Raw genomic sequence first — 23741 nt, 5'->3', positions numbered from 1 at the left:
TCCCAGAAGGTGTGTAAGTATTATTTGGTGCTTCTCATAAAACGAAAGAATTTTCACAATCAAAAACATGTAGGAAATGCTGAATTAAACAAAGTTAAACAAGTTTTTTTAAAATGATGTTTTTATTTATATTAGAGAGGGAAGGGAGAGGGGGAGAGAGATGGGCTGCCTCCTGCACACCTCCTACAGGGGACTGAGCCTGGAACCCCAGGCATGTTCCCTGACGGGGAACCGAACTGGTGACCTCTTGGATCCTGGGTCGATGCTCAACCATTGAGCCACACTGGCCGGGCTAAACTAGTTTCTTTACTGCAGGAATTCTCAGAGTGTTTTAAAAAGATGATGTGTACTGTGATTCTCAAAAAGATAGTCTGTTTCCCAAATATATTTAGCTTTGGAATGCTCTTGAATTCTATAGCATACAGTTTAGTAAAAGTTTATATGTGTAAATTTTTATTTTTTATCTTAGTGTATTCTGATGTTATGAAAGACTCAGTAGTTTCTAACACCTGCCTAATGGCCCATCATATGGGCATCCCATGATGTACTGGCCATTCAGATAGTGTTCTTTTGGTGAACAAGGAACAAACAGGAAATAATAGAGTTACTGAGTGTATTTGGTGATTCTGCTGAGAGTTTGGGATTTGAAGAGATGAACACCACTGAATCTAACCTTAGTGCTGAGTTCCTAGGTACACATTGACACTATTTTGGCAGCTCTGGAAAGCCTTGTGTCACCTGAGATGCCTCTCTGTACAATGTGTTCAATTTAGCATCACTTTCCAAGGGAGCCTAGCTCACCTTCATCAGAGTGGACTTGTCATAAGGACTTATTGGTTGGTCTATGAAGATTGGCCTACTTACCCCTATTTATTTTTTTCATTAATTAACTAATTTATTTATGTTAATCCTCACCTGAGGATATTTTTCCATTGATTTTTAGGGAGAATGGAAGAAAGAGGGAAAGACAGAGAGAAACACATTGATTGGTTGCCTCCTCCCCGAGCCCAGACCAGGGCCCGGGCCAAGAGGAGTCTGTAGCCAAGATAAGTACCCTTAACTGGAATCAAACCTGGGACCCTTTGGTCTGCAGGCTGACGCTCTATCCATTGAGCCAAAACAGCTAGGGCCCCTATTTCTAATATGTAGCTTCATGACTTTTTTTTTTTTTTTTTCTGTTCATCAGATTATTTATTCACTTGATTCTTAGATTCACTTGTTGATAGATGCATATTTGTTGTTCATAATTTGTATCTTTACCTTTTTCTTCCTCTTCCTCTTCTTAAAGGATACCTTTCAGCATTTCATATAATCCTGGTTTGGTGGTGATGAACTCCTTTAGCTTTTCCTTATCTGTGAAGCTCTTTATCTGACCTTCAATTCTGAATGATAGCTTTGCTGGATAAAGTAATCTTGGTTGTAGGTTCTTGGTATTCATCACTTTGAATATTTCTTGCCACTCCCTTCTGGCCTGCAAAGTTTCTGTTGAGAAATCAGCTGACAGTCATATGGGTATTCCCTTGTAGGTAACTGAGTTTCTTTCTCTTTCTGTTTTTAAGATTCTCTCTTTATCTTTTGCTCTTGGCATTTTAATTATGATGTGTCTTGGTGTGGTCCTCTTTGGATTCCTTTTGTTTGGGGTTCTCCACACTTCTTGGACCTGTAAGTCCATTTCTTTCACCAGGTGGGGGAAGTTTTCTGTCATTATTTCTTCAAATAGGTTTTCAATATCTTGCTCTCTCTCATCTTCTGGCACCCCTATAATTCTGATGTTGGTACGCTTGAAGCTGTCCCAGAGGCTCCTTACACTATCCTCGCATTTTTGGATTCTTTTTTCATTCCGCCCCTCCGGTTGGGTGTTTTTTGCTTCCTCGCATTTCAAATCATTGACTTGATTCTTGCGCTCCTCTGGTCTGCTGTCGGGAGTCTGTAAAATATTCGTTATTTCAGTCCGTGTATGCTTAATTTCTAGTTGGTTCCCCAACATAACATCAAGGGTCTCATTAGTTTTCTTGTAGATCTCATTAAGTTTATCGGCGGCTTCTAAACAGTTCTTGAGAGACCTTAAAAGTGTGGTTCTGAACTCTATATCTTCCATTGACAATTTTGTCCTGTTTCTTTGTCTCCGCATTTTGTTATGCTTCCTTGGTGTACCCCCTAGTGGTCTTTGTCAGCTTCATGACTTTTAAGACAATTTTAGGTAATCTTTCCTTCCCTTTCTATTCTAGCTGCACTCCAGCCCACCTCCACAATGTGACCAGTGTCCTATAAGAAAAAAGTTCCAATTAAATCTGAATCGTAGGAACTAAAGCATTTCATTCATCTTTCATGGAGTAAATAGGGAAGAAAGCATTCAAACACAAAAATACCAGAGTATTATTGATCCCATCTAAATTGAATCTCTTCTCACATCCTTGAAGAGCTGTTCAGAAAAAGGACAAATAAAATTACCTATTGCTTACTTGGCCGTGTGGCTCAGTGGTTGAGCGTCAACACAGAAACCAAGAGGTCACTGGTTTGACTCCTGGTCAGGGCACCTGCCTGGTATTGCAGGCTCAATGCCTAGAAGGGGGCATGCAGGAGGCAGCTGACTGATGATGTTTCCCATCAATGTTTCTATCTATCCCCTCTACCTTCCTCTCTCTCTAAAAATCAATAAAAACATTTTTTAAATTACCTATTGCTCAGAACTAGAATGTAACCAGGATAGAGCAAAATCCCACAAATTTTAGTGAAAGGTCAATGGGAAAATAAACATCTTAGACTGGCAGAGTTGAAATCAGATCTCATACTAGAACAGAGATCTGAGGGTGGGGTGACTGCTGCATGGAAAAGGGGAGATGGCATGGTCCTAATGGTGGTAGGACAAAGATAACATCAACTGGAGTTCATGCCTATAAGGACAGAGACCAACCCAGAGTGGACATGCGAGGAGAGAAGTAAGACCTGGTGAATCAGAAGAAGACTTGGAAAGTTCATGGGACCAGAAGTGGCAAAAGGCACTGCTTCTGAGAAGAGGGAGGCACCTGTGAAAGTGAGGTTTCCCTGGGAGGCTTGGTGGGGGAGGGAAACCCAGTAAGGGGCATGCAAGAGGCAGCCAATCAATGATTCTCTCTCATCATTGATGTTTCTATCTCTCCTTCTCTCTGAAATCAGTAAAAATATTAAAACAAAACAAAACAAGATGCTATCACAGAATAAGACAGACATAAAAAAATAAAGTGTCTTTTATTAAAGGAACTGCAGTTCACTGTGTTAACATAAGAATTTTTGTTAGTTTATTTGAGCCAAACTGTCAACAATTGCTGGGAAGCAGGATCTCAACAAATTAAGATAATGCTCTGGAGGGTGGTGGTTTTCACCTATTTTTATAAATTACCATCAAAGGAGGAGACATAAGTGGGTTACATTAAATCCACTGGTGATAGATTAGGGAGACATAAGTGGGTTACATTAAATCCACTGGTGATAGATTAGGGAGGTGGGAGAAAGCAAAGCTGGGAAACCTCTGGATTAGATAAAAAGTAAAATGATAGATACAAACCTCTTTTACGTAGGTGGGTACAGGATAGTTAACAGTCAGCAATTAGCAGATAACAATAACAATGAGGAAATTTATGGTTGGTGCCCTGGCACCATTTGTTGTGCGCTGAAGGGACCATAAAAAGGGAAGTTACAAGTTACCCTGACATTCCACAGGTATGTTATCTTAGATGCAAAAAGACAATAGGCTCAGTAAAAATCGAAGTTGATGTTTGTCAGGGAAGATACTGGCCTAGAACATGACTACCCACTATTAACTGCTTTTTAATTAAAAGGTTTTAATTTCAGACCATGCTTTGTGGTTATTTTAGGTCTCTTGAGTTTGCAAGGTCGCCATGCAGGCCTGCCTTGAGTTAGGTTAGCATGTGGCCCTTTTTTGTCCACAACTATATAAACAAAATGGGACATTTTTAGGCTAAAGCCAACAGCGGTTAGCATATTAATGCAAAAAGAATCATGGGAAGGCCAATGGATTTTGATATTCAGCAGGGCTGAAAAATCAGCATAATATTGCCCTGCTGTGGGCTCAATGGCTCAAGGCAATTTCCTAACGATCCAGTGGTCGATCGGCAAACTCATTAGTCAACAGAGCCAAATATCAACAGTACGACGATTGAAATTTCTTTTGAGAGCCAAATTTTTTAAACTTAAACTATATAGGTAGGTACATTGTTATTAACTTAATTAGGGTACTCCTAAGGCTTAGGAAGAGCCACACTCAAGGGGCCAAAGAGCCGCATGTGGCTTGCGAGCCACAGTTTGCTGACCATGGTCCTAACCTGATCATCCTTTTACTGTTTACCAAGCTTTACCTTTGATATGCCTGTATGCATTGCTAGAGGGCAAGATGTGTATCTAAAACTGAATAAAAAGCAGATGGGACTCAGTCTCTGGGGTGCTTCTTCAAGAAAGAGGTCTCCACCTGGCTCCCCATGCCTTCTAAATTCATATTTCTTGTATAGCATTTTCATTTGTGCATCAGCCCCTCCTTCAGATCCTGAACCCCGCCACGAAGGTTGCGGCATGCTGCTATTGTTGGTCTCGAAAAATCCAATGCAAATAAACACAGTCTTCATACAAAAATACTTTAAGGAGGAAAATGAGAACTTTTTAGCAAATAAAAACACACTTAAATGCAAACAGGATAAAAACCCAAAGCAGGGGGAAATTGTAACACAACACATCATTAATTAAACATGATTAAACAACCAATAAGATATGAAAAAAAACCACAAGTCATAAACTCAGAAGCTCAAAATACATACAGTAGAACCTCGGTTCTTGAACTTAATTCATTTCAAATGCTGTTTGAGAAGTGATTTATTCAAAAACTGAATTATTTTTTCCCCATTACAAATAATGTAAATTTAATTAATTTGTTCCAGACCCACAAATGATTCCACTTTAACCTTTCTTATGTATAGTACATGCCTAATGTACTGTTTAATCTCTAAATAAACACTTTTCTTAAATTTATCGTACCATCCCTTACCAGCCTTAAAGGAATCACTTTCAGCACTGGGTCCAGGGATATCTTTCAGGTCAGTAGGCAGCATATTTGCTTTTTCCTATCACTGACTCTGAAATGCTGTCACCCAGCTAACTGCTTTTTGTTTATTCAAATCAACAAGTTTTTTTTACTTTAATTCCCTGTAATCATTGTTTCTTTCACACCCTTAGCAACATTAGCACTTTTGGTTGCCTCTTTATATTTTAAAATTGTGCTAATCATTCTCTCCCTTTTTAAAAAAATACATTTTATTGATTTTTTCAAGAGAGGAAGGGAGAGGGATAGAGAGTTAGAAACATCGATGAGCGAGGAACATCAATCAGCTGCCTCCTGCACACGCCCTAATGGGGATGTGCCTGTAACCAAGGTACATGTCCTTGACCGGAATCAAACCTGGGACCCTTTGGTCCGCAGGCCGACGCTCTATCCACTGAGCCAAACCAGCCAGGGCGATCATTCTCTCCTTTGTGGCCTGAGAGAAGCTTTTTTGTCGTGCTGAGGTATCATCATAAAATGGTTGTCAGGTCACAAAACTGAAGTTTTGTTCCACAACCCAGACTTTTTTTTCCTGTAAACAAGTTGGTTGAGAACTAAATTGTTTGAGGTGGAGACATTTGAGAACTGAGTTTTGACTGTAAAATTGGACAAATAAGTCCTGGCTGGTGTGCTAAGTGGTTAGAGTATCACCCTGTGGACTGAAGTGTCTTGGGTTCAATTCCAAGTTAAGGGCATGTACCTGTGTTGTGGGTTCCCTACCTAATCTTGGTTGAGGTGCATGCAGAAGGCAACCAGTTGATGTGGCTCTCTCACATCCATGTTTCTCTCTATTTCTCTTTCTCCCTGATCCTCCCTTCGACTCTCTCTGAAGAAGCAATCCTCGGGTGAGGATTAACAACAAAAAATGTGGACAAATAAGATGTGCAATGGAAGCTCACTAAACTCAAGAAAGAAAAAAAAAGACAAAATTATCTCAGCTGCCTAAAGGAGAAAAGATATAACTGAAAGTACAGAAATGGGCATTGAGGATGGAAATAGAAGGATCCAAGAAAATAAAATGTAAGGAGGTATTAGAGATCAGAGAGAAAGTAGAGATGTAGCAGATGAAAAGAGAACATATAGCCCTAGCTAGTTTGACTCAATGGGTAGAGCGCTGGCCTGTGGACTGAAAGGTCCCAGGTTCAATTCCAGTCAAGGGCACATGCCCAGGTTTTGGGCTTGATCCCCAGTAGGGGGCGTGCAGGAGGCAGCCAATCAATGATTCTCTGTCATCATTGATGTTTCTATCTCTCCTCCTCTGCCTGTCTCCCTGAAATCAATAAAAAAATATTTTTAAAAAACATATACATACATGTAATAAGACTAAGATGTAAGACTATAATTAAAGAAAATGGTCTATAATAAAGAAGAGCTGATGCCTGACTGGTGTGGCTCAGTGGTTGAGCATCAACCTGTGAACCAGGAGGTCACAGTTGGATTCCCAGTCAGGGCACATGCCTGGGTTATGGGCTTAATCCCCAGTTGTGGGTGTGCAGGAGGCAGCCTATCAATGATTCTCATCATTGATGTTCCTATCTCTCCCTCTCCCTTCTCTGAAATCAATAAAAATATATATTTTTTTTTAAAAAAAAGAAGGCTTGAACCTGCATCCTGAATGTTCTAAATCCTTGGGGGGGGGGGGGGGAATAACTAGCCCACAATTATCAACACTCAGAGAGACATATCCAAATACAAATACAATTAATTAACTTAGAAGATAAATTCTCTGGACCTCAATTTAAAAAAAATATAGAAAAGTAGCTTTGCATAGGTTTTGAACATACAAGAATTTGGTGAATACACTTATTATGCGTCCTTTCTGAGGAATCTATCACAGGACAAACCAACCAAGAGATTTGAGAAATTTTGACAAAAGGACTGATGAGCACTGGATACATCTAATCTAATAATAGACAAACATGGTAATTGACCATACCTCCGCTATGCTTCCCATTGGCTAATCAGCAGAATATGCAAATTAACCCAACCAAGATGGCGGCCAGCAGCCATGCAGTTGAAGCGAGCAGGAGGCTCGCTTGCTCCAGTGATGGAGGAAGCCAAGCTTCCTCTCTGCTGTGGCTGGGCTCTGAGCTCCACTCCAAGCAACAATGTTGCAATTATAGAAGCTAAACAAACCCCAGATACCTGCTTTCAGCAGGCTGTGGCCTCAGAGCTGGAGCAGCAACAAAGTTTAAATTATAGAAGGTTAAATAAATCCCAGAATAAAAGAAAAAAGAAAAAAAAGGAGAGGCTGGGAGCTTCAGTCTCCCGCCAGCCTGAAAACAGCCATCAGCCCCTCATCCAGGCTGGCCAGGCACCCCAGTGGAGACCCCCACCCTGAAGGAGGTGTGACCAGCTGCAAACAGCCATCATCCCCTCACCCAGGCTGGCCAGGCACCCCAGTGGGGACCCCCACCCTGATCCAGGACACCCTTGAGGGCAAACCAGCTAGTCCCCACCCGTGCACCAGGCCTCTATCCTATATAGTAAAAGGGCAATGTGCAAACTGACCCTCACAGCAGAAAGACTGGGAATGACTGGTCACTATGACACACACTGACCACCAGGGAGCAGACGCTCAATGCAGGAGCTGCCCTCTGGCGGTCAGTGAGCTCCCACATGGAGCTCTGCTCAGCCACAAGCCAGGCTGACGGCTGCCAGTACAGCGGTGGTGGTGGGAGCCTCTCCTGCCTCCTCAGCAGTGCTAAGGATGTCTGACTGCAGCTTAGGCCTGCTCCCCGCTGGCAAGTGGACATCCCCTGAGGGCTGCCGGGCTGCCAGAGGGATGTCTGATTGCCAGCTTAGGCCCAATCCCCCGAGGAGCATTCCTAAGCCAGCAGGTGGTCATCCCCCGAGGGGTCCCAGACTGCAAGAGGGCATAGGCCGGGCTGAGGGGACCCCCCCCCCTCCCAGTGCACAAATTTTTGTGCAGCGGGCCTCTAATAAATTATAAAGGTCTAGGACTAAAACATAAGTGGGGATAAGGACGGAAGAATACCATGCAATGTTATATGTTCAGACAAAATAGAAATAACACAAACTTATTTATGTTTGTTAATCCTCACTCAAGGATATTTTTCTTTCTTTTTTAAAAATATATTTTTATTTATTTCAGAGAGAAAGGGAGAGAGAGAGATAGAAACATCAATAATAAGAATCATTAATTGGCTGCCTCCTGCATGCCCCCTACTGGGGATCGAGCCCACTACCCGGGTATGTACCCTGACTGGAAATCAAACCATGACCTCTTGGTTCATAGATCCACGCTCAACCACTGAACCATACCAACTGGGCTCAAAGATATTTTTCCATTGATTTTTAAGAGAGTGGAAGGGAAATTGGAGGGGGGGGGCGGGGGGAGACAGAGAGATCTGGAATCTTTTGGTGCCCCCAACCCAGGCTGGGGATTCAACCTGCAATCCAGGGACGGGTCCTTGACCGGAAACGAATCCACCAGCTTCCGGTGCATGGGAGGAGGCTCTACCAATGAACACCACCAGCCCGGCAACCGTTAGTACTTTAAAACAACGTCCTTCAGGTTCCCCAACGTTGGGAACTGACACCATTAAGATGGTGTTAGCCCAGCCGCCTTCCCCAGCCGCGCATGCGCACTGGCCAGAGGAAGGCGCAGAACAATCACATCATACAAAGCGCATGCGCACCATCTGGTGGAAGGCGCAAAGAAGTGATGTCATCGGGTACCGCGCATGCGCTCTGGCTTGTGGAGAGGCGCGATGTTGTGACGTCATCGGGGCGCCGGAGCGGGAATCCAGGACAATCCTGTGAGGGTGTGGACTCTGGACAGCATGATGGTCTGCGGGCTCCGCGCGCGCACCTGCTGGGCTCTGCGGTCCTTCGCTGTTAGCAGGCGAGCGCTGCGCTCCAGTCCGCGCACCCACGCTTTCGCCAAGGAGCTCTTCCTGGGCAGGATCGAGAAGGTAAGGCAGAGCCCGGCGGGCCTTTCGTCTCTGCCTCCGGTCTTTGCTCTTATCAGGAAAGACTGGGGTAAAGCTTTGTCCTAGTCCTTACTTGACAAATACACCCAAGGGACGGGGAGTGCTTAAATTCCAGATTCCTGAGGCCCTCTAGGTCATATAATTTTTCCTAGAAAAAGGAAGTGTCTTTCCATGGCTGGAAGCCTGAGAATCTGCATCTGACAAGTGGTCCAGCTATTTTTTTAAACGTTTTAATTGATTTCAGAGAGAGATAGAAGCATCAGTGACGAGAGAGAAACATTGATCAGCTGTCTTCTGCATGCCCCACACTGGGATCAAGCCCGCAACCTAGGCATGTGCTCTGACCTGTAATGGAATCAGTGACCTCAAGGTACATGGGTCACATTCAGCCTTTGAGCCACACTGGCTGAGCTGTCTCTGAATCTTTTTATCTCTTCTTTGACCCAGTTATTGTCTAGTAGTTGTTGTTTAATATCCGTATGTTTGCTTTTTTTCAGTTGATTTCCAATTTCAAAGCATGTGGTTGGAGAATATGCTTGGTATGATTTCAGTCTTCTTAAATTGCTGAGGCTAGTTTGGAGTCCCAACATATGGTCTATCCTTGAGAATGATCCATGTGCACTAGAAGAAGAATATATAATCTGGTGTTTTGGGATAAAAGTCTCCGTAAATATTGCTTATGTCCATTTGGCCAAATGTGTCATTTAAGGCTGATAGTTCTTTATTGATTTTCTGTTTGGATGATCTGTTCATATGATTAGTGAAGTATTTAAGTCCCTCACTATCATTATGTTTTTACCAGTTTCTCCCTGTAGTTCTGTTAGTAGTTGCTTTATATATTTTGGTGCTCCCAGATTGGGTGCGTATATATTAATGTGTTATGTCTTCTTGCTTTAATGTCCCCTTTATCTCTATACAATGTCCATATTTGTCTATTACCTTTTTTATCTTGAAACCCATTTTGTCATGGCTATCCCAGCTTTTTTCTGGATACAGTTTGCTTGGAGTATCAGATTTCACCCCTATGTTTGTCTTTGCAGCTGAAATAGGTCTTCTGAAGGCTGTGTATTGGGTTTCCTTTTTGATCCAACCTACTACTCTGTGTCTTTTTATTGGAGTTCAGCCTATTTACATTCAGTGTGACTATTGATATATAATATAATAATTTTATTTATTGTTTTCTTGTAGCTCTATGTCTCCATTGTTAATTTTCCCTTATGTTCTGTTAATTTCATTTTGGTGGCTTTCTATGATTTTTTTCCTTGTTTCCTCTTTTTTTAATGTTATATTGTTAGGTGTCTCAGATTTAGATTTTTTTTTGTAGCTACCATTAGGTTTATGTAAAAGAAAGTTTAATATATACAGTAGTTCTTTTTATTTCTGATTGCATCTTATCTCCATTTCCATGTGCAAATTCAGATCTTTACCCACTGTCCTTTTATGTTTTGTTGTCACAAATTATCCCTTTTTATGCTGTTTATTTCTAAATTGCAGTAGCGCTTTTCTTTCTCTTTTTTTTTTAAATTTTTTTACTCCTTTAACCTTTATGTTACATTTAAGTGTATAGTACCCTATTCTGAACAATGGTTGCAATTTTCTGCTTCTGTCTGTTAGTCATCTTACTCATAGTTCTATATCTTTTTGTCTTTTTGTTTCAGGTAGAAGAACACTGTTGAGTATTTTGTGTAATGCACGTCTTGTGGTGGTACATTCCCTCAGATTCTGTGTATCTATAAAGTCTTAATTTTTTCCTTCATATATAAAGGATAATTTTGCTGGATATATTAATCTTGGCTGATGATGTCACCCTTGATAATTTGAATATTTGGTTCCACAGCATAAAAAGGGATGTATCTTCGTGTGAGCCTCTTTGGGTTTATCTTATTTGGGACTCTGTGATTTATGGATTTGTGTGTCTTTTTTCTTCACCGGGCTAGAAAATTTCTCTGTTGTTGTTTCTTCAAATAAGTTTTTAATCCTTGCTCTCTCTCTCTTTTCCTTCTGATACCCCTATAATGCAAATGTTGTTAGCTTCATGTTGTCCAAAGTTCCTTTAAATGATCCTCATTTTTTAAATTCTTTTTTCTTTTTGCTGCTCTGATTTTTTTTTCTTCTACCTTTTCTTCCAAATTGTTGATTTGATTCAACCTACTCTTTATTCTTTTCAGTTTATTCTTGATCTCAGATATGGAATTTTTTTTCCTGAGAAATTCTTTTTGGTGGTCTGTATGTCCTTTTTCATGCTGGTGTAGTTATCTCTAAGTTCCTTGAGCATCTTTATAACTCTATATCTGATACATTGCTTGCCTCCATTTCATTTAGCTCTTTTTCTGTAGATTTCTCCTTTCATTTGGAGCCTGTTTCCTTGTTTCCCTAATTGTGCTGCCTCTTTGTGTTTGTTTCTATGTATAAAATAGATCTGCTATGACTCCCAAGTCTTCATGGAGTGGCATTATGGAGTAGGTGTCCTGTGGAACCTGGGGGGAGGAGGGGAGTCACCTTGATCTGAGCTGCGTGCTCTAGCAGTGTCCTTTGTATGGCTTTTGTGTGCCTTCTGTTGTAATTGAGTCTTGATTCATGGTGGCCAGTTTGTGCATGGGTTCGATCTCAGACTAGCTGACTGTGAAGCTCAACCCTGACATGGCATGTAAGCTGCTGTGCATGTACTGCTGTGATCTTCCTTTGGGTATGCTGTTGGTGAAGTTTGATGGAGCCTGCTCTGATATTGTCTGAAGCTGGTCATTTGGTGTATTGGTTCTGGGCCTCTTGGGAGGGACTCTGGTGTAGGCCAGTGTCAGACGCTGTCTGTGCCTGGCCCTTGGCAACCTGTTTCAAGCTACAAGTGATGCACAGTTTGTGGCTGCCTCTGAAAAAAATAGAAGAACTCTTCCAGAACTATCTGACTCCATCAGAAAGGACAATATAAAAATAATTGGTATAATGAAAAAAAGAAGGGAACAGTGCCTTCACTGTGACTCCAGGTGTGTGATGAAATTTCTGTCCTGTCCTTTCCATGCACGCCCTGAGGGCGCGGGCCTCAGCCGGCAGGCGGACATCCCCCAAGGGGGTCCCGGACTGCGAGGGGGCACAGGCCGGGCTGAGGAACTCTCCCCCTCCCCCCAGTGCATGAATTTCATGCACCAGGCCTCTAGTGAATGATAAGAGAGAATCATTGATCCACTGCCTTCTACACACTCCACACTGGGGATGGAGCCCACAACCTGGGCATATGCCCCAACCAAGAATTGAACCGTGACCTTCTGGTTCATCGGTTGGTGTTCAACCACTGAACCACACTGGCTGGGCTATTCTTTTTTATTCTTCATTCTCTCTCTCTCTTTTTTTTTTTAAATCCTCACTGGAGGATATTTTTTCATTGATTTTTAGAGAGAGTGGAAGAGAGAGGAAAGAGAAAAATATCAATGTGAGAGAAACACATCAATTGGTTGCCTCCTGCACGGGCCCTGACCAGGGCCCAGGCCCTGCAACCAAGGTACATGCCCTTGACTGGAATCAAACCCAGGACCCTTCAGTCTGCAAGCTGATGCCCTATCTACTGAGCCAAACTGGCTAGGGCTATTCTTCATCTCTTTTATTGAGTTCTTCAACTTCAGAATTTCTATTTAGTTCCTTTCTGTCGTTTCAATCTTATTGGTAAGGTAGTCCTTTTTTAAAAAAAAAAAAAATTTCTTTAAATATAGTTTTATTGATTTTTTACAGAGGAGAGGAGAGGGAATTGAATCATGACCTTCTGGTTCATAGGTTGATGCTCAACCACGAGCCATGCTGGCTAGACTATTCTTTTTTATTCTTCATCTCTCTCTCTTTTTTTAAAATTATCACTGGAGGATATTTTTCCATTGATTTTTAGAGAGTGGGAGTGAGAGGGAAAGACAGAGAAACATCAATGAGAGAGAAACATCAATCAGCTGCCTCCTGCATGCCCTCTACTGGGGATCAAGCCCGCAACCAAGGTACATGCCCTTGACCAGAATTGAACCTGGGACCTTGTAGTCCATGGCCTGATGCTCTATCCACTGAGCCAAACCGGTCAGGGCAGTAGTCCTTTTTTTCATAGATTATATTTCTGAATTCATAAAACTGCCCTTCTGAATTTTCATGTAACTTGTTGAAGTTTTTTGTTTGTTTGTTTGTTTTTTTCAGAACTTCAATCTTTGACTTCTCTGCCATTTAAATCACATACTTCCATGTTTTTACATTTATTTTCTGAAGACTTTCCATTTTTTTGAGCTACTATGTTACCTTGGTTATTCATGGTATTTGTTGGGTTATTTCTCTGCCTAGACACCTGAAATGCAAGTTTTTTATTTTCTCTTATTTATATGTCTAGTGCTTCAGAGATCTCTGTGGGGTGGTTTTGGCTGGGCCATGGAAAATGCCCTATATTCCTAGGTGATGTGGGTGTCCCCTCTGTAATCAGGTTGCCTCAGTCTCAGGGAACCATTCCTTTGTGGGAGTATGGTGGACAATGGGGGTTCTGTACCTCGAGAACATAGCACTTTCTGCTACAACTAGATGCTGACAGCAATGTTGTCCTATCTGAGTTGTCCCAGATGTCTCCATTGGACCCCTTTGTGATGTGTGGTGGGGGGTGGACTGGGAAAGGCTTGTTTGTGCCTTTATGGTTTTGTTCTACTTCCAGGAATGGCGGTTGCCAGAACTGGATTTCTCTAAGACTCAGTCTGTAGATCTTTCCATCTACAATCCCACCTTGGGTGGTCTAGTTTGGTATTGTTGCTTTAAATACTATCAATATCCTGATGTCGCATATTTATTTCTCCAGCTCAGATTTCTCCTCTGAACTTCAGACTCCTTTTATGTCTACCTTTCTACTAAAAGCTTCACTAGATGTCTAATAGGCATCTCAAATTTGTATATGCAAAACTAAGATCCTGGTCTCCCAGCCCAATCCTGCTCCTGTCACCAGTCTTCATCATAGATGGTGGCAACTCTATTTGCTCAACTTGTTCAGACCAAGTTCCTGGAATCACCTTTGATGCCTCTTATTCTCATACTCTCAACTAATCTGACAGCAAATCTTGTTTTCTCTACCTTCAGGTTAATATTTAGAATCTGTCTGATTTTAAGCACCTCACTACCATTGCCCTGATTCAGGTCAATATCATCTCTCACAGCATTATAGGGGTTTGAGCAGAACATGGCATCTGAGATGCTTAGAATTTAAGAATAGAAGATCTTCAAGGCCATCTAAACCAGTAGTTGTCACACTGCCCTCAGTTGGATCTTTACTTTTCATGGAAGTGCCCCTGGGGCTACTGCTGGGACCAGTGGGAAGCTGAATGGGAGATATTTGGGTGACCTTTCTCCCCTTCTACATCACAGCCAGAGCAGCTTGAGTTCTATCTGTTTTACATGTTTGGTTTCTGTACTAAATTTAGTTGAAACATGTTTTACTGCTTTGAAACATTTGAAAACTGCTGATGTTAAAATTGAACCCAGCACCGATGAGGCACTTCATTGAATTTTTAAACATTGATATCAGAGATTTCCTTTCCCATATACTTGAGATCTCTCTGCTTGTAGCAGTTATTATTTGGTTGTGCTTGAGGGCCAGCTAGTTCCAGCCTGTTCTCTTCTCATCTAGAGTGCTCATTAGTACCAGAATAATTGTACAGTGGGGCCTTGACTTAGGAGTTTAATTCGTTCCGAGACCGAGCTCGTTAAGGAGCTCGTTAACTCAAATTACTCTATCAACTCAATGCAAAAAATCGGCGGAGAGCGCTGGTATCTCAAAAAACTCGTTAGTCGGGACACTCATAAGTCAAGGCCCCAATGTATAATTTTCCTCTAACACAGTTCATTGCACAAGGCCCAGGTGGAACCATGAGGCTGTGAATGCAGGTGCAGTGAGTTGAGCCTCTGTATATTCAGCTAAGGGGCTGGCTTTGTTCTGAGAGGCTGCAAAGTGAGCAGAGTCAGTGCTGGGGTCCAACCCCAGCAGGTCCAGGGGTCCCCAAAGGTGTGGACAGAGTCGGCGAAGAAGGAATGACACGGAGACAGTGTTCAGTTGATCAGCAGCCTAGCCAGGATCTCCAGCCAAGTTCTGGTCAGGATCTCCAGTGAAGTTCTGGTTAGGATCTCCAGCCAGGTTCTGTGTCCATGTTCTCTTGCTAGGTTCTCCAGGTTCTCCAGCCAGGTTCTGTAGCCATGTTCCCTCGCTAGGTTCTCCAGCCAGGTTCTGTCACCAGGTTCTAGTCAGGTTCTCTTGCCATGTTCTATCCAGGTTCTGTAGCCAGGTTCTGTCTCTAGGTTCTTCAGCCAGGTTCTCTTGCTAGGTTCTGTCTCTAGGTTCTGTGCCCAGTTTCTGTCCAGGATCTTTTGCCATGTTCTCTCCAGCGAAGTTCTTCTGTCTCTAGGTTCTGTGTAGGTTCTGTGTCTAGGTTCTGTGTGTGTTGTCTTGTTACATCTGTATTTATACCAGTTGATTCCAATCCTATCAATCTCTATTCCAAAGGTTAGGGCGTTTCTTATCTCCATTCCAGGGAGTAAAGATTATGTAGCTTAAGCATGATTGTTCGTAAAGTGATTAATTACCCGCCTGGCACTTAGTTAGGGGTTTTATTCCCTCCCTTACTTCAGGGGAAAATCCCTATCTGGGGAAACAACCTTTCTCAGAGAGGTGACCTTGGTTAAAACACATAGTGCCAAGCAGGTGAGCAAACATATTAAGAACAGTATGCCATATATGCCAGGTCCCTTGAAACAGCAAGGATGGACCGGCTCCCGGCAAGTCAGCATTTTTTTTTTCTAGACCAGTGGTCGGCAAACTCATTAGTCAACAGAGCCAAATATCAACAGTACAACAATTGAAATTTCTTTTGAGAGCCAAATTTTTTAAACTTAAACTATATAGGTAGGTACATTGTTATTAACTTAATTAGGGTACTCCTAAGCTGGCTTTTGCTAAAAACGTCCTCAATCTGATTGAGGTACCTTTGCTGAGGTTGACCCCTTCCAACTCTCCCATCCACACTCGTATACTTGTTTCGTCTATCTCCTTTCATTCATCCTTTCTATATGTCCACCCCCCACTTCTTCTAACGCCACTTCTTCAAAATAGACTCACCCAGGCCGAAAACCGACTTCTGCGCATGGGCCATGAAGTTTCAATCGCACTCTATGTGCGGCGTCCACATGTGGTATTTTGTGGAAGAGCCACACTCAAGGGGCCAAAGAGCTGCATGTGGCTCCCGAGCCGCAGTTTGCCTACCACTGTTCTAGACAGTCTTGAGGGCAGGGTCAGTGGGCTTGAAGGCAGGAATTCCTTTAAGTCAGCTTTCACTTTTGGGTAGGGCCCCACATATAAAAGCCTGTAGTCATGGAGCCTAAGGGGAGAAAACAGATTTGGGAGCATGTTACTAGAGTGGGCAATGTTTTGTGGCTTATTAGGTATTCAAGGGCTGGAGGGGAAAAATTGAAGATTCCTTTGCTTTGAAGACCTATCTGGGGACACTTGGTGAGAGGTGCCATGAAGAGAGGCAGGGTTTCTGGAGGCTGGCAGCTTGTGATCTGGCACATCACTTCTCAGCAGCTGCAGTTCCAAATCCAAATACTCATGTCATGCTGGCACAGTAGTTCTCAACCTTCCTAATGCCGCGACCCTTTAATACATAAAATTATTTTTGTTGCTACTTCATAACTGTAATTTTGCTACAGTTATGAATCGTAATGTAAATATCTGATATGCAGGATGTATTTCCATTGTTACAAATTGAACATAATTAAAGCATAGTGATTAATCACAAAACAATATGTAATTATATATGTGTTTTCCGATGGTCTTAGGCGACCCCTGTGAAAGAGTCGCTCTATTCCCAAAGGGGTCGCGACCCACAGGTTGAGAACTGCTGTGCTGGCAGGAGTATCTGGAGCCCAAAAAGCCAAACGGACTAAGCACACAGGATGATTTTAGGTAATATATAGTGATGGCCCAATGGGGAATTCTGGGCTAGTCAGAAATATTGACCACTCATTGGTTTGAGATAGAGATTTGAAGCTAATTTGTTTTTCAGGTATGAGATCTGATACAAATAACTACAATTACTTTTATTTCCAGGACACACTATCTGGTTGATTTGATGTCAGCTAACACTAACACAGGCTGTGTGACTTATCCAAGTCACACGTCTAATAAGTGGCAGAGCCAGGGCTGAATTAAGGTTGATGTGGCTCAACATCTGTGCCTCCTTCGGTGACCCTGTTACCTTGCACATTCAAAGTAACAGCTGTTATCCAGCAGGAGGAATGGAGGCTGGAGTATGCAACTGGATGGGAACCTTACAAGATGTCAGACTTTGTAACCACACACTATGCTCTTGTCAACTGCAGCATCTTTGAACTCACAAAATAACTAGTGTAAAATTTTACATTTTAGTAAAAGAGCTTTCACACCAGTTATCTTCCATGATTCTCACAATGACATTGAGTAAATATTACCTGCATATTATGGGTGAGAAAATGGAAGTATGGGGCGGTAGAGATTTGGTGAAGGCCACATGTTAGTAAGCTGGAGATAGAACCCAGTGCTTTGAAATGTTAGTCCAGGGCTCGTTGTTTCATGGGGAAATCATCATAACTTGTTATTGATAAGGAAAGCAATAAAAATTACTAGTAAAGTTGCTTGAGTAGGGTAGGGGGATGTATCTGGGTAGTGGAGACTAACATACAATTCCTGTATCTTAAGCACCTTCTGTGGTTTGCTTTCTAATTCTTTTAATTGGTAATGGTCTGCCTACCAGATATGGGACCTAGCCAATCTGTTTCCTTCCTTTTTGACTGATATTACCACTATGGAAAGTTGCTAAAATTCATTTTTACTAATTATCATTTTTAGAAAGAAGTTTTCCCATTTCCAGAAGTTAGCCAAGATGAACTTAACGAAATCAATCAGTTTGTGGGACCCATAGAAAGATTCTTCACTGAAGAGGGTATGTATGATTTTCTTTACCATTACCAATTTCCATTTTAAGGGCGATGCTTTGACATTTACATTAGAAGTTATATACAGAAGGGAAGTTCTCTGGAGTATCATTAATCATGGGGAAATAGTGTCTATTGACAGTATTTTGCTTTGAGGATTATCCCAATGGCTGTTTAATTATATTTCAACTAGTGGCCCGGTGCATGAAATTTGTGCACGGGGTGGGGGGGAGATGTCCCTCAGCCTGGCCTGCACCCTCTCCGATCTGGGGCACCTGGAAGGATGTCCTACTGCCAGTTTACAGGGATCGGGCCTAAACCAGCAGTCGGACATCCCTCTCACAATCTGGGGCTGCTGGCTTCTAACCACTCACCTGCCTGCTGGCCTGCTCGCCCCCAACTGCCCCCTGCTGCTGGCCTGCTCACCCCCAAATGCTCCCCCCGCCAGCCTGATCACCCCCAACTGCCCCCCCTGCTGGCCTGCTTGCTCCCACCTTATCTCTCCACTGGCCTGCTCACCCCCAACTGCCCCCCTGCTGGCCTGCCTACTCCAAACTGCCCCCCCACAGTCCTGATCACCCCCAACTGACCCCCACTGATGGCCTGCTTGCCCCCAACTGGCCCCCCTGCTGGTCTGCTCACCCCCAACTGCCCCCCCAGCCTGATCACCCCCAATGGCCCCCCCACCCTGGCCTGATCGCCCACAACTGCCCTCCCTTCTTGGCCTCTAACCGCCTCTACTTCGGCCCCACTACCATGGCTTTGTCTGGAAGGTCTCCTAGTCTAATTAGCATATTACTTTTTTATTAGTATAGAGGCCTGGTGCACAGGTGGGGGCTGGCTGGTTTGACCTGAAGGGTGTCCCGGATCAGGGTGGGGGTTCCCTTGGGGCATGGGGTGGCCTGGGAGAGGGGCCTGTGGTGGTTTGCAGGCTGGCCACACCCCCATGGAGTGAGGGTCCCCACTGGGGGTCTGTGGCCAGCCTAGGTGAGGGGCTGAGGGCTGTTTTCAGGCTGACCGTACCCCCTTCAGGATGGGGGTCCCTGCTGGGGTGCCTAGCCAGCCTGGGTGAGGGGATGATGGCTGTTTGCAGGCTAGCCACGCCCCCCCAGCGGGGACTCTTACTCCATGGGGACGTGGCCAGCCTGATTAAGGGCCTGAGGGCCGTTTTCAGGCTGGCCACACCTCCCCCCCGCAGGCTCCTAGCCCCTCCTAGAGAGGAGGCCAGCCCCTCCTTTTTTTTTTGTTTTTTCCCCAGCCACTCCTTGAGCAGAGGCCAGGGCCAGCTGGAAGCCTGGGTCACCCCCGACCCAGGTTCCCAACCACTCCTTCAGCAGCAGCCAAGGCGGGTGGGAAGCTTGGCTTCCTCCGTCGCCAGGGGCAACCCAAGCTCCAGCTTCATGGCTGCTGCCATCTTTGTTGGGTTAATTTGCATACTTGCCCTGATTGGCTGATGGGCGTAGCGGCACCCGCGCACGCACTCCAGTGGGATGGGAGCTTCCCCCGTCCCCAGCTTCCGCGCACCTCCCCCCCAACCCCGACTCCCAGGAGCCTGTGTGTGCGTGCTATCCGGGCGGAAGCATCCCTGGCGTACGCGCGTGCCGCCCCACCCCGCCCCCCCAGCTTCCTGGGGCCAGCGCATGCACAAGCAGCCGCAGGGCAAGAACTTCCCCAGCGTCACCATGGTGATGCGGGGGAAGCTCCTGACCCGACCCCGTCTCCCCGGTGCCTGCATGCGCGCGCCTGCCAGGTGAGAGTTTCCCCATATCACCATGGTGACACAGGGGAAGCTCCCGCCCCAACACAGGCTCCCTGGTGTCTGCACACGCCACCTTGCCCCCAGCTCCCTGGCGCCATGTCGATGCAGGGGAAGAACCTGCCCCTTCCCCGGCTGCCTGGTGCCTGTGTATGCAAATTAACCTGCCATCTTTCTCAGGTTAATTTGCATACTCACTCTGATTGGCTGGTAAGCGTAGCAGAGGGACGGTTAATTTGCATGTTTCTCTTTTATTATATAGGATGTTTCACAATATATCTGTGAAGGACCACTTTTAAATATTTCCAAAGTGTTGCAGACTGACACTTTTGTAAAATACCATAAAAATGAACAACTAGAAAAATGAAATGAAAAAAAAAAACAAGGACTTATAAAATATAAGCCCATATGTGGTTGGTTGAGTAGCAATGTAAAATTGCTGCAAATGTTTCTAAAAGTTTGCCCTCGATTTTGGTACTTAGCTTATTATGAATCAGGAATAGTTTATGGACCAGCAATAGGCTGCAGACGGCAGGTTGAGGGTACCAGTGTAGATGGAAAGATCCCTTTCTTAGGGTATGGTCAGCCAACTTAGAGGAGCTCACTGAAGATCAGTGATGCTAGATTGACAGCAGTGCTTCTCAAACTGAGGACCCCCAGAAGTTCTTGTTTATTTAGCAACTAGAGGCCTGCTGCACGAAGTGATTCATGCAATAGGCCTTCCTTTCCCTGGGCTGCTGGCACCGGTTTTCATCCGGCACCTGGCACCCAGGCCTTCACTCTGGCTGGGCTCCAGCCGGAGCCGGCCCCGGAGCCGTGAGGCTTTGCTGCTCTGCTGGACCCACGGCCCTGAGGCTTCACTGCCGGCCCTGGAGCCGTGAGGCTTTGCTGCTCCGCCGACCCTGGAGCCGTGAGGCTTCGCTGCTCCACCGGCCCCATGGCCTTGAGGCTTTGCTGCTCTGCTGGCACCGTGGCCGTGAGGCTTTGCTGCTCCACCAGCCCCAGGGCTGTCAGGCTTTGCTCCCGTCAATGACTTGGCTTTTCAAAAGGATTATAGTTACCTTCCGTAAGAATTCAAGCTAGTAGAGCTCAGAACACTATGGGAATGTCTTAGAATTCAAATTGTAGAAAGGGAAATTGTCTATATATGTCAACGGAACTCTTAAATAACAGGTAAATGGATCCTTGAAAAATAAGGATGAGTTTAAATACACTAAACAATCACGTTCAAACAGCTGTGAAATAATGACGATAGTGTTTACATTTAAAGTCCCGTTCAAAGACTTGGCTTTTCTAAAGATTCTACGTGATATCCTTAAGAATTCAAGCATATAGAGCTTAGAACACCATGGAAATGTGTTTATTTGTATTAGAATTCACAATAGTAGATCCTGGAAATGTGTTGAATTGTCTGTGGAACAATCGAATTTCACGTAATTAGAGCCCCAATATCTGAAGGACATTAGGAAAACAGTGAGAATTCTCCTTCAAGCACATCTGAAGTGACGAGAGTACTGTTTACATTTATATTTTCTCGTCAATGACTTGGCTTTTCAAAAGGATTATAGTTACCGTCCGTAAGAATTCAACCTAGTAGAGCTCAGAACACTAGGGGAATGTCTTAGAATTCAAATTATAGACGGAGAAATTGTCTATATATCTCAACAGACCACTTGAATAACATGCAAATGGATCCTTGAAAACTAAGGACAAGTTTAAATACACTAAACAATCACGTTCAAACAGCTGTGAAATAATGACGATAGTGTTTACATTTAAAGACCCGTTCAAAGACTTGGCTTTTCTAAAGATTCTACGTGATATCCTTAAGAATTCAAGCATATAGAGCTTAAAAAACCATGGAAATGTGTTTATTTGTATTAGAATTCACAATAGTAGATGCTGGAATTGTGTTGAATTGTGTGTGGAACAAGTGAATTTCACGTAATGAGAGCCCCAATATCTGAAGGACACTCGTAAAACAGTGAGAATTCTCCTTCAAGCACATCTGAAGTGATGAGAGTACTGTTTACATTTATAATTTCTCTTCTCTGACTCAGCTTTTCTAAAGGAATCTTGTTAAAAACAGTAAGAATTCAATGTTATAGAGCTCAGAACAGTATGGGAATGTCTTGTAATTCAAATTATAGACGGTGAAATTGGCTATATATCTCAACGGGAATCTTGAATAACAGGTAAATGGATCCTTAATAACTAAAGACGAGTGTAAATACACTGAAATATCCCGTTCAAACGGAATTGAAATGATGAGCATAGAGTTTACATTTAAAATGACGTAGAAGACTTGGCTTTTCTAATGGATTCTAGTTAAAGTCCTTAAGAATTCAAGCATACAGAGCTTCGAACACCATGGAAATGTGTGTATTTGTATTAGAATTCACAACAATATAGCCAGGATTTGTCTTCAATTGTCTGTGAAACAATTGAATTTCACGTAATTAGAGCCCCAATATCTGAAGGACAGTAGTAAAACAGTGAGAATTCTCCTTCAAGCACATCTGAAGTGACGAGAGTACTGTTTGCATTTATAATTTCTCTTCTGTGACTCGGCTTTTCTAAAGGAATCTTGGTAAAAACCGTAAGAATTCAAGCTTATAGAGCTCAGAACAGTATGGGAATGTCTTTTAATTCAAATTATAGACGGAGAAATGGTATATATATCTCAACAGACCACTTGAATAACATGTAAATGGATCCTTGAAACCTAAGGACGAGTTTAAATACACTAAACAATCACGTTCAAACAGCTGTGAAATAATGACGATAGTGTTTACATTTAAAGTCCCGTTCAAAGACTTGGCTTTTCTAAAGATTCTACGTGATATCCTTAAGAATTCAAGCTTATAGAGCTTAGAACACCATGGAAATGTGTTTATTTGTATTAGAATTCACAATAGTAGATCCTGGAAATGTGTTGAATTGTCTGTGGAACAAGTGAATTTCACGTAATTAGAGCCCCAATATCTGAAGGACATTAGGAAAACAGTGAGAATTCTCCTTCAAGCACATCTGAAGTGACGAGAGTACTGTTTACATTTATATTTTTCCCTCAACGACTCGGCTTTTGAAAAGGATTATAGTAACTCTCCGTAGGAAATTAAGCTGGTAGAGCTCAGAACACTATGGGAATGCCTTAGAATTCAAATTATAGAGAGTGAAATTGTCTATATATCTCAACGGAACCATCTTAAATAACAGGTAAATGGATCCTTAATAACTAAAGACGAGTTTAAATACACTAAACAATCACGTTCAAACAGCTGTGATATAATGACGATAGTGTTTACATTTAAAGTACGTAATGCTCTGGCATCCAGATTGGCTGCGCTGTTCTTTCGTACAGCTGATTACTGCTAGCATGGCAAGAAGGGTGCTCTCAGGTGTTTCTGGGCTCCTGGTCACTTCTGAGCTCTTCGTTGTCCACTTCATCCTCCTCCCACTTCTTTTTTTTTTTTTTTTTTTTTTTATTTCTTAAAGTATTACAAAGGGTATTACATATGTGTTCTTTTTTTCCCCCCGCCCTTGACAGTCCCCTTGCCTCCCCTATTCCCCAGTGTCTTATGTCCATTGGTTATGCTTATATGCATGCATACAAGTCCTTTGGTTGATCTCTAACCCCCCTCCCTCTTGCCCCCCAACCCTCCCCAGCCTTTCCGCTGCAGTTTGACAATCTGTTTGAGGCAGCTCTGCCTATGTATCTATTATTGTTCAAAAGTTTATAATGGTCTCTATTATCCATGAATGAGTGAGATCATGTGGTGGTTTTCCTTCATTGACTGGCTTATTTCACTTAGCATAATGCTCTCTAGTTCCATCCATGACGTTGCATATGGTAAGAGTTCCTTCCTTTTTACAGCAGCATAGTATTCCATCGTGTAGATGTACCACAGTTTTCTAATCCATTCATCTACTGATGGGCACTTAGGCTGTTTCCAGATCTTAGCTATGGTGAATTGTG

The 23741-nt window shown here is 43.2% G+C and overlaps 1 protein-coding gene across 2 annotated transcripts in view; it reads left to right on the top strand.

Moving 5' to 3' along the window:
• Positions 1-8825: 8825 nt before the first annotated feature.
• ACAD9 (acyl-CoA dehydrogenase family member 9) overlaps positions 8826-23741 on the top strand; it is a 63891-nt gene continuing 48975 nt past the window's right edge. The window contains exons 1-2 of one of the 2 annotated variants that reach the window (XM_036349932.1): positions 8826-9027; positions 17921-18014. In XM_036349932.1, the coding sequence (XP_036205825.1) occupies positions 8896-9027; positions 17921-18014 (226 nt within the window). In that variant the 5' untranslated portion in view covers positions 8826-8895. The remainder of the gene's footprint in view (positions 9028-17920; positions 18015-23741) is intronic. The other variant, XM_036349931.1, reaches the window with a different exon arrangement.

The sequence above is a fragment of the Myotis myotis genome, unplaced genomic scaffold (assembly GCF_014108235.1).
Source record: "Myotis myotis isolate mMyoMyo1 unplaced genomic scaffold, mMyoMyo1.p scaffold_m19_p_2, whole genome shotgun sequence".
NCBI lineage: Eukaryota > Metazoa > Chordata > Mammalia > Chiroptera > Vespertilionidae > Myotis > Myotis myotis.
Note: the sequence above shows the minus strand (reverse complement) of the source record. Positions and strands in the feature narration are given on the sequence as shown.